Consider the following 17,901-nt stretch of genomic DNA (forward strand, 5'->3'; position numbering starts at 1 on the left):
CCCCCGGCAGCCCTGCGCGACGTCGCGCGCACCCGTCTCCCCCTCCCCGTGACGTAACCCGGGGCGGGGCCGCCGCCTCCGATTGGCCGGCGCGCTGTCACCACGTCGCGGGAAGCTGGCAGGGTGTGTGTCTGTGTGCGTGTGGGGTTTGCTTTGTCATTCATACCCCCGGTGCGCGCTGACGCGGCTGGCTTGGCCGAGCGCTCCAGCATCCGCGGAAGAGTCCCCGGCGCTGTTCCTGGGATGCTCCCTTACATAATGACGCGACTGGCTGAAGCGCAGGTCAGCGCAGACACCGCACACGCCGCAAACCCGGGCCTCCCGATTTCATACATTGCTAGACGAGAGCCTATCATTCCATGCCGCACGGTATGCTCTAGTCGGGATTACAATACAATGAAACGCAACCCAATAATAATAATGCATACCTTCACAACAAGGCGTAATATAGGACGTTATATTTATAGGGCCTATTTATAAGCCTCTATTTAAATCTTTTCTGATAGGCTCAGCCGCGGACCCAGACACCATAATGATTGGCGCATTCTTCTGTCCTTCAAAGAGGCGGGTTCTAGAGTCCGTTTTGCCTCAGCAGGCCATGGGATTGGCCAGCAGCGGTTTACCCGTGGCTTCGATTGGCTCCACGCGCCGTCCGTCGGAGCTGGGGAGGCGGGTCAGGCGGCTGGCTGGTGCTGGGCGGGCGGGCCCCGGAATTGTCATTTCTTTGTTTCCGAAGGCGGAGGAGGCTCCAAGCCCCCCCTCCCTGTGCCACCCCCTCCCCCCGGGTGCTGGCTCAATGTCTGTGTGACCGGCCCCAGGGGTAGAGTCCAGGCCTGAAGCGGGGCGGGTCGGCGGCGGCTGCGGCTGAGGTGAGAGACGGCGGCGGCGGCGCGGGCACCCGGCCCCCCAGCGGGAGGATGAAGCGGCGGAACGCCGACTGCAGTAAGCTCCGCCGCCCCCTAAAGCGGAACCGGATCACCGAGGGCATCTACGGCAGGTGAGCGACGGCGCCCCCACTTAGCGGGCGCGGGCCCCGCGGTCCCCCGCCGGCTCAGAGGGGCCCGGCCCCGTTATGTAACCCCAACTAGGCCGCACGCCCGCGCCGGGGGTTCTTCTGAGGGGCCCTGGCCCGGTAGTCGCCGGCCGGGCCGCCGGGGGTCCGCCCCGGGGGCGCGGGGCGTGACGAGGGCCGGCCGGGTCGGACGGGGAGGGCGCGGCGGGCGCTGGCTGAGGGGGCCGCCGCGCCGCGGTTGGAAGCGCGGAGCCCGCCGCGGGGAGGGGCGGAGAGCCCCCAACCCACCGGGCGTTCCCAGCCTCCTGGCTGTGCCTCTAGGCCGGGAGGGCTGCTCCTGGGACCCCTGAGTGGCCGCTGCTGGCGCCCAAGTCCCCAGTGGCCTGGGAGTCCGCCGGCCTGAGTCGGGAGGCTCAGGGACCACAGCGTGGCGGGGGGGTGTGGGGGAGGCTGACAAAGTTGAGAGCCCACCGTGGATCCTCGTCTCATCCTCACCAGCTGCCAGCAGACTGGCCTGGGGCCATGCTGTCACTTCTTTTGCCTTCTCCTTCCCGTGTGGGATCTCAAACTTGGCACCGAGGGCTGAAGCTGATACCCCCAAATCATGCCCTGTGGCCCTGCTCCAAACTCGGAAGGGTCTGATGATCAGTTTTTCTGCAAACATTATTTTGACAATTCCAAACAGATAGCTTGCTTTGAACGTTTTTAAAGAGGGATTTTCTTCAAATTCTCCCCCCCCCCAGCCCCATCCACAAGGAAAGCAGTGTCCCTTTAAATAGAAATTGAATTCAGTCCACCCGTGTAGAAAGACAACAGGTTCATGGGGCAGCTTACTATCATAACTTCCCCAAGTCGATTTGTGTACGATTGTTATTTTCAGGTTCTTCTCAGAATGTTAATTGTAAATGGTATTTGCCTTGTTACAGATTTCGGTGGAGAAGCAATTAGTTTACAAAGGAGAATTCTCAGCCTGTGGATATAGGCTTAATTGAGTCCTCATGGTGTTTCAGAATTTAGCTCCTCTAGCTTGGGATTTCGAGAAATATGTGAGGTAGCTGATGACACCCAAGTTGTCTTAACATAACTGTACACCTTGCACATGCTCTTGTTTACACATGTGGAATGATTGCTTTCCACAAGCAGCTGACTGATGTAAACACTGGGGATTTTCTTCAAGTTTAAAAGCATTAAGAAGTCAAAGTAAAAAGTTCTTGGGTATATTCTTACATAACGAGCCATAGAGCACAGGAGTAATTCATTCATTCAGCAATTATATATACCATGTGCCAGGAACTCTTCTAATCAGTGAGGATAGAGCAGTGAGTTAAACAGACTTGCATCTATGCTGAATCAATCAAACTTGACCATTTTAACTAAAACTGTAAAAGCAAACAATTTTTCCTACACGTGGATGGAGGAAAGGTCTCTTCAATTCACGTTACATACACTATACATTCTTGAATAAAAGAAAGCTTCCCCTCCTTGGCTGTTGAAAAATATTTGACCAGCTTAACGTTAATGGTAACCTAAGAATAGAAAAGGCATATTAAACAGAGTTGGTAGACTTAGCACGACTGTGGCATTTGAATAGCTGCTATTTACAGTAACATAAGATGATGTACCTCCATTTATAACAAGAAGATTGAGAGTCCCATATTGTTTACATGTTTTCTGCTGTATTTCGTTTTATCTTTGTACTTGAACAAATAGACCCAGTTTACAATCTGTGCCATTATAACTACTCAGTGTGAGTCGATGTAAAGAAGTGAATTCATTGTTTAATGAAGATTTACATTTTACTGATGGCTTTTGAAATTTGAATTTTCTTAACCTAAAGGTTAATTGTGAATACTCTGTGCAAGTTATTCAGAGGTTTGTCTGCAAAATTTAAAAAACCAACAGTGTGTTAGCCTTAAATCTTACTTTTCTGTCTTTTGCATTCTTTAAGTGTTAAGAAAAGACCTAAAGTATTTCTACCTGTCTTTCCTGTTTGGAACATCATATAATGAGCGTTTCAACTCACTTATCTGTTTGTTAATTTATATTATGGAATATATATTATTGGACTGAAGAACAAGATTTTTTTCCCCCCAATTCTGTTTTTAAAGAGAGATTTAGAAAAATTTCCAGTTATTTCTATTTCTAAAGCAAACAGGATGAGTGGACTGGTTGTAAACTAGAATGCTTGAGGATTCATGAATATCACATTTCTGGTCATCATCAAATTTAAGTCTATACTAAGTTGTTTTCACACCATCTATTGCCCATTTTGTTTCTCAGCAACATCTGGCCAATTTTGGATTCATTTAACAGAGAGCTTTGTTTTTTTTTTCTGAGGCTGTGTTGACAGTTTTGATAACCACTCTCTACTGTTTCATAGCCAAACCTTTCATGGGCTTATTATTTTCATGTTCTCAGTCTGTACAACTTTCTGAGCCTTGGCGTGGGAAGGAGACAGCAGCTGTGGTGAAACCGCACTGGACTGCAGGAATCAGGAGACGGAGGATCAGACCCAATTCCTAGCTCTGCTGCTTTAGGCAGGGAAGGGCATCCGCAGCTTTGAGCCCTAGTTATCCCATCTTCAAGTGAGTTTTGAGGACTAAAGGAGGACATGTACAGTTTGTGAAATGCCTTATAAATCCTAGTGTAGTTTACAGATACTATTTGCCAGGTTGTTGCTATCACAGTTTAACATGTGTGGTTTATTTTTTAAGGCGGCAGGAAATACTATAAGATTTGGTGCAACTGTAAACAAAAGTTGAGTAGTCAAAACAAGGGGTCGGTTGCTGTTTGGTCTTGCTTTAAAAAATCCTGTTGTGGAGACACTTTTAATCATGGGCTATAGTCCAGCAACTGTTACTGAGGTAACTGAAATGATATCATTTATTGTGAGTACCATGGCTGTGTTGGAATTCTGTCTGGGGGCAAGATACAAGAAAAATTAATTTTAGACATATTAATATCTGCATTTATATGTATAAAACATCGTTTGAAAATTGAAATGTGCTATAGAAATATTTTAATCCAGTTAATAATTAAGAATAGGAGAAAGGAAATAGGAATAGTGATCTTTTCATCTTATTAGGGGCTAAAATTCAATGTAGTTTTAAAAAAATTCAATCCAGCCCAGAGCCTGGCACAGAGTAGACATTCAGTGTTCAGTAAGTGTTGAGTGAGTAAATTAATAAATAAATGAATATAAGCTAGTCCATTTCATTTATTAAGTACCTGCATTGTTGAGAGAATTGTGGAGGATACAGGATGACACATGGCTCATTGTCTTCAAGGAGATTACAGTCTAGGAGGCTGTAGTAATAGCATGTTAAATTTGTACAGTGGTTTAGAGGTTCCAAAGAATTTTAGGTTCTATTCAAGTAAAAACATTTCTGTTGTACTAAATTTTAGCTTAACTGTTTTAGTGGCTCACCTGATGCATCAACGGCTGTATTTTGCTCTGTGCTATTTTATGATGAAGTAGACAGCTGCCACTAAACGAGGTAGTCTTTTCTATCTCAAATGAGATAGCTATGAAAGTACTTTAAAAATTATGAAACTGCTGGGCATGATGGTTCATGCCTGTTATCCCAGCACTTTGGGAGGCTGAGGCGAGTGGATCACAAGGTCAAGAGATCGAGACCATCCTGGTCAACATGGTGAAACCCCGTCTCTACTAAAAATTCAAAAATTAACCGGGCATGGTGGCACATGCCTGTTTCCCAGCTACTAGGGAGGCTGAGGCAGGAGAATCGCTTGAACCCAGGAGGTAGAGGTTGCAGTGAGCCGAGATCGCGCCATTGCACTCCAGCCTGGGTAACAAGAGCAAAACTCTGTCTCAAAAAAAAAAAAAAATATATATATATATATGAAACTAAGTTATTAAGTACCTAACTCTTAAATTTTCAAGGTCCTTTGGTTTTCTGGGCTGGGTTCTCTCCCTGTGACTGCCTTGTCACATGTGTACCAGATACTCTCAATAGTAATTTCTCATTTCAGGCAGTGATTCTCCAAGTGAGGTTAGGTTAGGGTAATATGTAGTTTTTATAAAGCCTTAAGGAGATTGTGTATGGTTTACCCCCACTTCTCACCCTACCTTACTTTCCACTCCTTTCCCTGAGAGAATTACTCACTTTACAATACAAAAATGAGGAGATAAGGTGTGGTAAGTAGAAGAGGGAGGCAGAAACATTTATGTTTAAAGTACACGTATATTCCAAGTCTCTACAGTTAAAATGATTATTTATACAAGTAAATAGAATACAAATTTTAAGTAAGGTATATGTTTTAAGCCTCTGGAAATGATTTTACATCTGTGTTACTGGTGGCTAAAGGAAGTACCCCTCATTGTGAATTTAAGACTGCTTCCTGTCTTCCTATACTGGATTCTGTTGGTAGTGTTGTGTGAAGCTCAGGCAGCGCAGTATTGTACATGTCATCCTTTTGTAGCTTAATGCCTTAAAACTAGGACTAAGAACTCAGCACTAGTGGATATGTTATTGTTTCCCATTTTTATTTCAGAGAAAACTTCTCCCGTCCTTGGGGCTCCTAAAAGTGACTTTTTAAAGTGATTAAATTTTGCTTGCTTCTCAACTTCCCGATTTCCTTTTTCGGACCCTTTACTAAATCTGATCTCCAGAGATTTCATTTGACTGCTTTTTCTGCCTTCTTAATGATGTTTTCTAAGTCTGGTTTTAGACTCCTTTGGGCTATGCTTATTAAAGTCACTGCAGGCTGGCATGACCCTTGGCTGCCTTGATTGTACATGTGTTCCGCAACTGAAACCCCAGATACCTGTGTTGCAACCTCATAGCCTAAAAGCATTTTGGTAATCTTGGTAGGCTTTAACTTTAACAATCCTGGACCTGATAAAAAAGCGATAGATTCTGTATTGTTTTAGAGGAGTGTCGGGGAAGGAGAAATTGAAATGTTTTCACTAACCTGTGCAGTAAAGTGTTTATTAAACTCTTCTTTTTGTGGTTTTCACAAAATACACTTTAAAAATCTGCCACATTGTGATGTTTGCACTTAATTTTTGCCAGTAGCATACTCCCTTAAAAAAGCACTTTCCTCCAGCTTTCATTATGATTCTTCCTGTCTGAGCAGTCTTGGCAGTTTAGTTTCATTAGGTGTTTTGAAAATTCCTTTAAATTGCTGCTGGGTTGAGGAGGGGAACAGGAGAGAATGTGATTCATTTCACATTATTCGCTTAAAAGCTTCCTGTTTTATCAGTGATAGTCTCCTTTTTCTTCACATTGATTCTTCATGGCCTCTCTTGAACCTCACTAGACTTAGAGATATATCTTAATGGTAGGTTTAACAAATAATTATTTTCATTTTCTTTCTAGTTATATGCTTGTATTTACCTCCATGGACCCAGTTCATGTTCTGTAAACACTTATGTTTCTAGAATCTTTTTCTTTGACCATTTCTCTCAGATCTCCTCACTGATATTGTTAACCCTTTGGGATTTTATGTACATAAATGTGCACTTTGTTTTATATGTTTCTAGTCTACCATCTTGTGGAGTTTGGAGGGCAAGTAGAAATTTTAGAAACATAGTTAAGTACTGTAATTAGGTTACTTTTCTTCATAAGATTTAGTGTGCTCTTCAAATATACCAACTACTCTATTCCCAGGCTTTCTAGATTTGGGCATAATTATTTTACTTGGCTCTTTTTCAAGAATTAAGTCCAGAAGAAAAATAAGTTGGCTGTCCAGCAGGCTGCGTAAGTAGAATGGTACATACCAACAGTAGATACACACATCTTTGTTAGACATTTTTCCATTGTGGATTTCTTCAGATACTTAAAGAGTGACCTTTTCTTCAAAGTCTCTCACCTTGCATCCTGCAATGGAAACTTGAAAAAATTAATCAACTTTTAGAGACTATATTGAGACTTTGTATCTTTAATTTGACATTTAACCAACATCAAATTATCTCAGCTAATGAACCTTCCAAGGTGCTTGTCATCCCTGGCCTTTGAAGACATTCATAGTACTGACCTTGATTCCTTTATATTTTTTCTCTGCTGCCTTTAAGGACCATATGCCAGTTTGAGTCATGGGATTGTGGCACCAAAAATAATGTATCCCTCACCCCATCTCCTCTGTTGCCTTCTCTTTTTCAGGGCTTTTGCATTTAGTGATTGAGATGGTGTGACTAGTCCACGTTCATATATCTGTTCATATCACTGATGCATTTGAGCTGTTGGGGACTGATCCCCCCCCGCCCCCCCCACCCCTCCCTCCCCGACTCCAGCACAGAGAAATAGCTAGAAATAATCTCACTCTGTTTTTAAATTATATTGTTACGTTGTTCATCTTCAAAACACTTTTTTTTTTTTTGAGACAGAGTCTCATTCTGTCACCCAGGCTGGAGTGCCCCAGTGTGATCACAGCTAGCTCCCTGTAACCTCCACCTCCTGTGTTCAAAGAGATCCTCACATTTCAGCTGACCAAGTAGCTGGGACCAGAAGCATGTACCACCATGCCTGGCTATTTTTTTTCTTTTCCATTTTCATAAAGATGGGGTCTCACCATATTGTATAGGCTGGTCTTGAACTCCTGGGCTCAAGTGAGCCACTCACCTTGGCCTCTCAAAGTGCTGGGATTACAGGCATGAGCCACCATACCCACCCAACACTTTTAAAAACCAAATAAGTGCCTCAGTATTAAAGTCAGTATTTTGCCTATCTTGTAGCAAAAACGATTGAACATTAAAGAGAATAAATAGTATGTTCATGGCCAAAATAAGGATTCCTGTTTCAGAGATACTATCTGAAGCTTGAGTCTTCTTTCTCAGATATAATAAGAATTTTTGGCCAGGTGTGATGGCTCATGCTTGTAACCCAGCACTTTGGGAGGCTGAAGCAAGAGGATCACTTGAGTCCGGGAGTTCAAGACCAGCCTGGGTAACATAGTGACCTCATCTCTACTAAAAATCAAAAAAATTAGCTCGGTGTGGTGTCCCATGCCTATAGTCCTAGCTACTCGAGAGGCTGAGGCGAGGATCATGTGAGCCCGAGAGTTTGAGGCTGCAGTGAGCCATGTTTGTGCCACCAGACTCCAGCCTGGGCAATAGAGCAAGACCCTGTCTCAATAAAGGAGAATTGGTCAGGTATGGTGGTTAATACAGTCTGAAAGTGCTGATATAACAGGTGTGAACCACCATAACTAGCCCCCAATTTAAAGGAAAGAAATCTAGAATCAAAATTGCTAAAAAAGGTTTTTATAGTTTTGTAGTATAACATTTTTGTTAAGGCCTGTATAGGCCACAGAGATATCAAGGACATGTATTGTAACCTAATGCAAGTGGTGAGTTTGGAGTTTTAGAATTTCTGCTTCAGGAATACTTTTAACAGTGGAGTCTATGGAATTTAGGAGGCGGAGGGATGAAGAAGCATAGGAGAGAAAACTCACAGGCTCTAGAAAAACCTGTTAACATTATATAAACATTAGAAATTCATTTCATAAGGGAATCAAAATTATGCTTTATATAATTGATAGCAATAATCTAATTAATCACACGTTTCTATCATACTTGTAACTTTTCCAAATGTTTTCATATTAATTATCTCATTTTATCCTCACGAGTGTGAAATAGGCAGAGTAGTTATTGCCATTGCATAGGAAACAAACCTGAGGAATAGAGAACTAAAAAGCTGCAGGGCACTGTTGAAAGAGCACAGAAAGAGAAGTTAGGAGACTGCAGAGAAACAGTGTAAATTCTATGTAGAACTCTGTGTTGCTGCTGAAATGATTAAGGGAAATTTCTACATTAAAAGGTGATCGTGGCCAGACCCGGTAACTCAAGACTGTAATCTCAGCACTTTGGAAGGTTGAGGTGGGTGGATCGCCTGAGGTCAGTAGTTCAAGACCAGCCTGGCCAAAACCCCATCTCTACTAAAAATACAAAAATTAGCTGGGCGTGATGGCATGAGCCTATTATCCCAGCTACTTGGGAGACTGAGGCAGGAGAATGGTTTGAACCTGGGAGGTGGAAGTTGCAGTGAGTCAAGATCACGCCACTATACTCCAATTTGGGCGGCAGAGTGAGACTCTTTCTCAAATAAAATAAAATAACAAAAAAAAAGAAGTGGACATGACAAACAGAAACACCTTTTTGTTAAGAAAGAAACACACACATTTGTTTATATAGAATAAAATGAAGAAACTGTGTTTATAAATTACACAATTTATGGGCAGGACGCAGTGGCTCACGCCTGTAATCCTGGCACTTTGGGAGGCGGAGGCGGAGGTGGAGGTGGAGGTGGGGGCAGGCGGATCACGAGGTCAAGAGATTGAAACCATCCTGGCCAACATGGTGAAACCCCATCTCTACTAAAAATACAAAAATTAGCTGGGCGTCGTGGTGTGTGCCTGTAGTCCCAGCTACTCGGGAGGTTGAGGCAGGAGAATTGCTTGAACCCAGGAGGCGGAGGTTGCAGTGAGCTGAGATTGTGCCACTGCACTCCAGCTTGGCGCCTGGCGACGGAGCGAGACTATCTCAAAAAAAAAAAAATTATACAATTTATAAATACAGTAGTCATCTTGGGACAGGGTTACTAAGGGCTTTTATATTATTATTATACATTCTTATATTACATTTTAAATAACAAGTATGCGTTGCTTCTTTTTAACTTTTCATTTTGAAATAATTTTAGACTTAGAAAAACCACAAAAGTAGTACAGAGTACTTATACCTTACTGAAAGGTATAAGGTTCCCTATTTGATTTGTTTTTAAAGAAAAAAAATAGGCAAGGATGGTGGATCGTGCCTGTCGTCCTAGCTATTTGGGAGGCTGAGGTGGGAGGATCACTTGAGCTCAGGAGTTGGAGGTTTCAGTGAGCTATGATCACACCACTTCGTTCCAGCCTGGGAGACAGAGTGAGACTCTGTCTCTGAAACAAACAAACAAAGGGCATATTTCATACTGTTAGATTTGTCATTGCAGTGGCTGTACATGTATGTGTGTGCATGTGTGTGTAATTGATACTAGAAAGGTTACCTTTGCAGTATGCGGGAGGCCTAGAATAGAAAAAAGAAATGTGGAACAGCTTGGTTTTCTCAGCCTGCTCCCCTTTGTTGGATGTTATACAAGGAGGGTACCTGCAGAATGCAGGGTTGGTTCTAGTTTATTTTGTCTTATGGCTGACACACAACTTTCCATGCTTTTTTGTTGTTGTTGTTTTTTCAAGAATTTTTTTTTGTCTCTGGATCTCTTTACACTCTTGAAAATGATTGAAAACATCAGAGAGCTTTGGTTTATATGGGTTATATCCATAAATATTTACTGTATTAGAAATTAAAACTGGCTGGGTCTGGTGGCTCATGCCTGTGATCCCAACTCTTTGGGAGGCCGAGGTAGGAAGATGGCTTGAGCCCAGGATCTCACTGTTGCCCTAGGAGGATCACTTGAACCCAGGTTAAGGTTGAGGCTGCAGTGAGCTATGATTATACCACTGCACTTCAGTGTGGGCAACAAAGGGAGACCCCAATTCTGGGGGGGGGGAAGGGAAGAAAGAAAAACGTTAGAACTAGAAAAATTTAAAACACTAGTTCACTTAAAAGTAACAGTAAATTGCTGGGCTCAGTGGCTCATGCTTGTAATCCCAGCACTTTGGGAGGCCAAGGCGGGCGGATCACCTGAGGTCAGGAGTTGGAGACCAACCTGGCCAACATGGTGAAACCTCATCTCTACTGAAAATACAAAAATTAGCCAGGCATGGTGGTGGGTGCCTCTAATTCCAGCTACTTGAGTGGCCGAGATGAGAGAATAACTTGAACCTGGAAAGTGGAGGTTGCAGTGAGCTGAGACTGTGCCGCTGCACTCCAGCCTGGGCAACAGAGTGAGACTCCATCTCCAAAAAAAAAAAAAAAAAAGTAGCAATAAATAAATAAATTCATGAGAAGACTGGTGTGGTTTTACATTTTTGTATAGCTCTTTAATGTCTGGCTTAATAGAAGATACTTTGAGAACCACTGCTATAGTCAGAGCCAGTGGCGGGTAGGCCAAATGGAGTGATAGTCTGGCACCAGAGCAAGGCTTAATGAATTCATTTCTTCATAGTGAAGAACATTCAGAACAGATGGGAGCAGGTGCATGGTAATCCTTCAGGCAGAAACTGTATTGGTTATCTTGGTCGATGTTACTTTGTCCAGATACCTTCCTTCCTGGTTGGTCATCTGTGTGTCGTCTCTCCCTCTATATTCATTGTAAGTGTGTGTTTTGGTAAAAGGCCTATCAGTCCTAAATGCTTTTCTACATTACAGATCATTTATTCAACTTTTTTCTTTGAGACAGAGTTTTGCTCTTGTAGTCAGGCTGGAGTGCCGTGGCGTGATCCCGGCTCACTGCAACCTCTGTCTCCTGGATTCAAGTGATTCTCCTGCCTCAGCCTCTTGAGTAGCTGGGATTATAGGTGTTTGCTACCATGCCTGGCTAATTTTTTAGTAGAGATGAGGTTTCACAATATTGCCCAGGCTGGTCTCCAACTCGTGACCTCAGGTGATCTACCCACCTCAGCCTCCCAAAGTGCTGGGATTACAGGCATGAGCTACCACGCCCGGCCTCAACAAATATTTTTTGAGAAAAAGTTAACTTCCTGTAGTCAGAGTGCTGTGCTGGGCACTGAGGAGATAAAGCAGGGAATAAAACAGGCAGCTCCTTTTTTCCTGTGGACTTTACATCAGAACAGCTAATTACACAAAATATTATTTAATTGTAATTGTGATTCAGTGTTCTTATAGTACAGGATGCTATATCAGTATGTATTTGTGCTGTGTGCTGAAGGATGAGTAGCAATGGAAGTGCTTCATTTAGTTTTAATTGTATTTAGGTAGGGATCTTGGCTTTGACTTAGAAAGAAATGTTGAAAAATGGAAGAACTAACCCTGAACAGTTGGAATGTTCCCAGTTGAGAGGAGGACAGTCAGCAGTTGGGTGATAAGTACTCATTATCTGATTAGGGCATTTTTTTTCTGAGACATCCTGGAATTGAGTGGAAGTTCTTATAACAATGAGAAATTTATATTATATACCAGTGCTTCTAAAATTTGATTGTATGTACAAATAGCCTACAGATCTTGTTAAAATGTAGGCTAAATTAAATAGGTCTTGAAATTCTACTTTTCTAAAAAGCTCATATATGATGGTGATGCTGCTTGTCCAGAGACCACTACTTTGGTTAGCAAGACTGTAATTAACAAATGGCCAGTGTGAGACTTCAGGTAGAGTACAAGCCAGATAAGGGGCTAGATGAATGTTCTAGAGGTGATGTCCAGTAGGGAGAGATATTAGATAACAGAGAAGATAAAGCAGTTTGGTGTAGGAAGTATCAAAGTGCACCCTGAATGCTAGAGGCGACTCACAGTTGCCATTACCGAGAGGACAGGAAAGCTGGGATTGAGTGGGTGGCTATGAGCAGAACTACAGACTCATTTCTGTAGTGAGGACCAACTGAACTAAATGGCCATTAGTCTGCCTAGGAAAAAGGTCAGGTACTGAGGATTGATGGCCAGCTCCTGGTAATTGTGTGGGCTCCAGAAAATGATCTAGATCATCTAGAGATACTGGAGAAAAAGATACACTTCTACTTGGAATAAGAAGAATCTTCAATAGTGCTTCTTATTAATCATAGATGATCAATCCATGGATGGAGAGAACTGCTAAATGGATTGAGGTAAAAAATGGTTGTAAAATTTTTTTACAAAGGGTAGGAATAGAATGGGGGGGGGAATCTTACAGTTAATATTCACTTTGATAGAGTCACCACTATTAAGCCTAACAATTGTATAAGACTTTTCTTAATTTCACTGGCACTCAGAATAAAAGCTTATAAGACCATCAGATGATGTTATTCATTTACCCTTGTTTCAATATATTGTTTTGGAAAATATCATTTTATTGCGATTATGCCTTAAAATTTTGTTCAAGATACAGTATTTTATAGTTATTAGCAAACTTATTTGGATCAGAGAATCAAGGTAACATCAAATCAATCATGAGTCATATAATGAACTGTGTATAAAAGTATTTATATTTAATCATATTTTCTTCATGGTTTAAAAGAAATATTTTGGAATGCCATGATGGCTTAAATTCCTGTCTGATTTTCTCATCCTTTGTGATGTCATCTCTTTAGATTTGCCAAAAATCTTATGACCTTCAGAAAATGAAAGGGAGGAATTAGGGCTTTTACTCTGATGAGCAGTCACTTTAGATTACTTGTCTTTTAACTTCTGTTCATGTACCTACAGAAGGATAAAAGACATGAGTTACTGATGGAGAGGACTAAGTGAATACTGAATTCAGGCAGCTGTCTTAAACTTCCAAAAACTCTAAGACTAAAGTGACTTAGTAGAATTTGAGATTAGTCTTAGAGAAAGTCAGCTTTGTTAATTAGGTTGTCTCTTGATTTTAGAGGCAGGCCTGCCTGAAAGGAGAGCCAGAGGAAAGCTGAGGGTATGGCATATGTTTGTAAAAGATCAAGTTTCCTTAGATATCTGTACTTCTAAACTGTGACTCAGCAAGAAATGGGTGTCAAGAAACATCAAAGTATGAAAGCAGTTTTTTGAAAAGAAATGTATCAAAAGGAACCCCGCCTTAAAGTTACACAATTGAAAAAGAATAGTCACTAACAAAGATGATCATTTTTGAACTGCCTTAGTTTTAAATGATTGAATTTTTAAAAAGTATGTATCAACAGGCTGTCATTCTTTGGGTTATGCTATCTAAATAGTGAAACAGAAAGTTGCCATGGCAGGATCCGACTGGGATCCTGCCATGCCTTGGGGACATTTTGGGCAGAAAGCAATTGGTAGTGCTCTTTCTTCTCCACTTCGGGAATCGTAAGGACCAGACATGATGGAGTACGCTTCATGTCTCTCATTCAGCTACATTCCAGAGGTGGCTCCATGGGGAAAAGGATTAATCAGGAAAATGAATACATTTCCATGTCTTTTTTTTTTTTTTTTAAAGAGATAGGGTCTTGGCCCCCCATGGTGGCTTACGCCTGTAATCCCAGCATTTTGGGAGGCCGAGGTAGGCGGATCACTTGAGGTCAGGATTTTGAGACTGGTCTTGCCAATATAGTGAAACCACATCTCTACTGAAAAAAAAAATACAAAAATTAGCCGGGCATGGTGGTGTGTGCCTATAATCCTAGCTACTAGGGAGGCTGAGTCAGGAGAATTGCTTGAACCCAGGAGATGGAGGTTGCAGTGAGCCGAGATTGCCACACTGCATTCCAGCCTGGTCAGTTTCAAAAAAAAAAAAAAAAAACAACAACAACAAAAACAAAAAAAAAGAGATGGGGTCTTACTTTGTTGACCAGGCTGGACTTGAACTCAGTGCTCAAATGATCCTCCTGCCTCAGCCTTCCAAATAGCTGGGACTGCCGGTGCATGCCACAGCTTCTAGCTATGCCTTTTTTTTTTTTTTTTTTTTGAGACGGAGTCTCGCTCTGTTGCCCAGGCTGGAGTGTAGTGGCATGATCTCGACTCACTGCAACCTCTGTCTCCTGGGTTCAAGCAATTCTCTTGCCTCAGCCTTCCAAATAGCTGGGACTAACAGGCACACGCTGCCACGCCCGGCTAATTTTTTTCTATTTTTTTTTAGTAGAGATGGGATTTCACTGTGTTGCCCAGGCTGGTTGTGAACTCCTGAGCTCAAGCAATCTGCCCGCCTTGGCCTCCCAAAGTGCTGGGATTACAGGCGTGAGCCACTGTGCCTGGCCTAGCTATGCAAAAAAAAAAAACAAAAACAAAAACAAAAAACGCTCTGAAACCACAGCAGAGAGGCTGTTAATTCCTTTTTCAAAACCTAGAAACAGTTTTGGACACAAGGAAAAAACCTCTTAGTTTTAAAGCAAGCATCTTGGAAATCTAGTTTCAAACTAGATTTGTGCTCCCAAATGCCTGCATTAGTCAGTTGTGTTTTTTGTTTGTTTCTGTTTTTTTTTTTGTTTTGAGACAGGGTCTTGCTCTGTCACCCAGGCTGGAGTGCAGTGGCACAGTCATGGCTCATTGCAGCATGGACCTCCCAAGTTCAAGCAATTCTCCTACCTCAGCCTCCTGGGTAGCTGGGACGACAAGTGTGCACTACTTGGCTAATTTTTAAATTTTTTTGTACAGATGGGGTCTTGCTGTGTTGCCCAGGCTGGTCTCAAATTCCTGGACACAAGCGACCCTACCCCATTGGCCCCCCCAACTATTGGGATTACAAGTGTAAGCCACTGTGCCTGGCCCTCAGTTATTCTTTCTAATAAAATGTGCATTGCTCTCCACTGGGTCAGTTACGGATTTAATGAGTGAGAATTATGAGGGCTCTATCTTCATCTGGCCAGCAGAACTCTAGTGAAATGAAACTAAAAGGTGGGACTTAGGATTTGAGACTATGTTCTGGCCAGGCGCATACCTGTAATCCCAATACTTTGGAAGGGTGAGACAGGAGGATCACTTGAGCTGAGGAGTTTTGAGACCGAGGAGCTTGGATAACATGTCGAGACCCCTGTCTCTATAAAAAAATAAAAGAAATTAGACAAACACGGTGGCACACACCTGTAGTACCACCTACTTGGGAAGCTGAGGTAGAAGGATTGCTTGAGCCCAGGAGATTGAGGCTGCTGTGAGCTATGATCTTGCCACTGCATTCTATCAGGTTCTTTTATTTTACAGCAAACCTCTTAGTAGAAACTTATCAAACCTAAAGAAGTTCTAAGGATAAATATTAGAAACCGAACCTAGATGACAAATTTTGTATCACTGTGAATACTGTATCATTGACAGTCAAATGTTTGTGTTCTTGACATTTCTTACCTGAATGGCTTCAAAGGGCACAAAATAAATCTTAATGCCAGATCCTGCTTTTTTTTCTGTTTTCTTTTTACTTTTCTTCTGTCTTTTTTTTAAGTTTTACTTTAAGTTCTTGCTTTTGGTTTTTTCCTCCAAGTATGTAAGTCTTCTGTATCTTATTGGAATATTTTCAAAATTATTTATTAAAATGTTCAATTTCATTGTTTTTTCAAATGACTAATTTGATCACATCAGTATTGGAATGTTTGTATTGCAAAATACCATGCAAGGCTTTATCCCAAGTAAAAGTGAATTTTAGGTATTTCCAGTATGTATATTGTGGAAAATATTTTTTTGATACCTAAATTTGACCTCCAGAATTGGCAGAATTAGGAGCACAGAAATAGAGGCTTATTAATAAGTAGAATCTAAAGGCTTCTATTGTTCATTATGCAACTAATGAACTGGAAAATTGACTTATAGAATAATATGAAAAATAATTTTTTTTTTCTGTGTCCTTACCTTGTTTGACTACTGCAGTGGTTACATATGTGTCCTAACTGGCTTGTCAGAGTGTTTCTGTTAGACACAAATCCAGAGTGAACTGGGAGCACACACTTAGATCTCAGCTAGAGCATGGCTTAGATGTTTAAGGATTGTTTTCTTTAATGTACATTTTTGTGCTTTCACAGCCCTTGGTAGTGATTAGCATCTGCTCCCTAAGTTAGTTTCTGTCTATTTGGGGAAGTCATTTGGTTTTTGTTTGGTTAATGCAGATGAATACTATATACAGAGGCAAGAGGAAAAAGGGAAGAAAGAAAGACAGAATTCTTTAAGCATGTAAGGATGTGCATCAAGAATTTCAAAGACTCTTCAAACAGATGTAGAGGGGTGGGGAAACAGTAAATTTGAAGCCTTTCAACTGTGACATTTTCTTCTAATGAAGAACAGCTTGAAAGCTGTAATTTTGAGAGTGTTGCAATATTTTTAAGTCAGACACTTAGCACATTTTTAAAATAGTAGTGGGATTTAAATTTTTTTTTTTTCCATCTTAAGTGGAATTAAGCATTTTTGGCTATCATCTTATCTTGATAGTTTTGGGTCTCAGAATGAACACCAGAGCATTTAAAATGTAGATGGGCCATGGCAGCATCTCTTTTTTGTGCTTTATCTCCGTTGTTTTCATGATATATGGAGGGTTTTCTTTTTGTCTTTTTAAACAGAAACAATGAATTTTCTATTTCTAGTTCTTCACAAATGACTTTAATTCTCTATTTTTATATTTTGCAGTACATTTTTATACCTGAAATTCCTGGTAGTATGGGCACTTGTCCTCCTAGCAGATTTTGTCCTGGAGTTCAGATTTGAATACCTGTGGCCATTCTGGCTTTTCATCAGAAGCGTCTATGATTCCTTCAGATACCAGGGACTGGTATGTTTACTAATACATGTTTTCCATATGTGGGGATTGTTCAGCTGTTTAAAGTAGATGTTATTAGCAATACTCAGGTGATTATGTTAGCATTAGTTAATAGGGTGTGTTAACTGAAATTGTCCTCTAAACTATTTTGTCTAAACCTGTTGATCAAATCATTATATTTTCTCCTCTCTGATTCCAGTGAAACAGAATAGTGGAGGAAGCAATAATTACTCAGGGTTTTGGAGGGTGGCAACCTGGTCTGGGGATTCTGTATCCCCTCCTCTTCCATTTCCTGTTGCAGCCAATAAAGGCCGTTCCTATCTTGAAATAAAAAAATTGCTCAGTCCTGCTTTGAAGTGTTTCCGGATCTGCTATTGCTAGGTTAGTGATTGGATTCGAGTTAGAGCAGTGTTTCATACGTTTTGGTCTCAGGGCCCCTTTTCACTCTTAAAAACTATTGAGGACACCAGAGAGCTTTTGTTAGTGCTGCTTATATCTATCCAGTTTTTACTATATTAGAAATTAAAACTGAGAAAAATTTAAAATACATACTTATTAATTCAGTTAAACATAATAATAAGTCCATTACACATTAATAGAAATTACATTTTTAAGTGAAAAATAGCTGTATATTTTCTAAAACAAACAGGATATAGAAGAGTGGCTCCATTTTTATAA

At 41.4% G+C, this 17,901-nt stretch overlaps 1 protein-coding gene across 1 annotated transcript in view; it reads left to right on the plus strand.

Moving 5' to 3' along the window:
- Positions 1-715: 715 nt before the first annotated feature.
- Positions 716-17,901, plus strand: part of MACO1 (macoilin 1) — a 66,385-nt gene continuing 49,199 nt past the window's right edge. Inside the window, exons 1-2 of the mRNA XM_035308179.3 lie at positions 716-997; positions 17,094-17,235. Of these exons, the coding sequence (XP_035164070.1) occupies positions 918-997; positions 17,094-17,235 (222 nt within the window). The 5' untranslated portion in view covers positions 716-917. The remainder of the gene's footprint in view (positions 998-17,093; positions 17,236-17,901) is intronic.

The sequence above is a fragment of the Callithrix jacchus genome, chromosome 7, assembly GCF_049354715.1.
Source record: "Callithrix jacchus isolate 240 chromosome 7, calJac240_pri, whole genome shotgun sequence".
In the NCBI taxonomy this organism is placed as follows: Eukaryota; Metazoa; Chordata; class Mammalia; order Primates; family Cebidae; genus Callithrix; species Callithrix jacchus.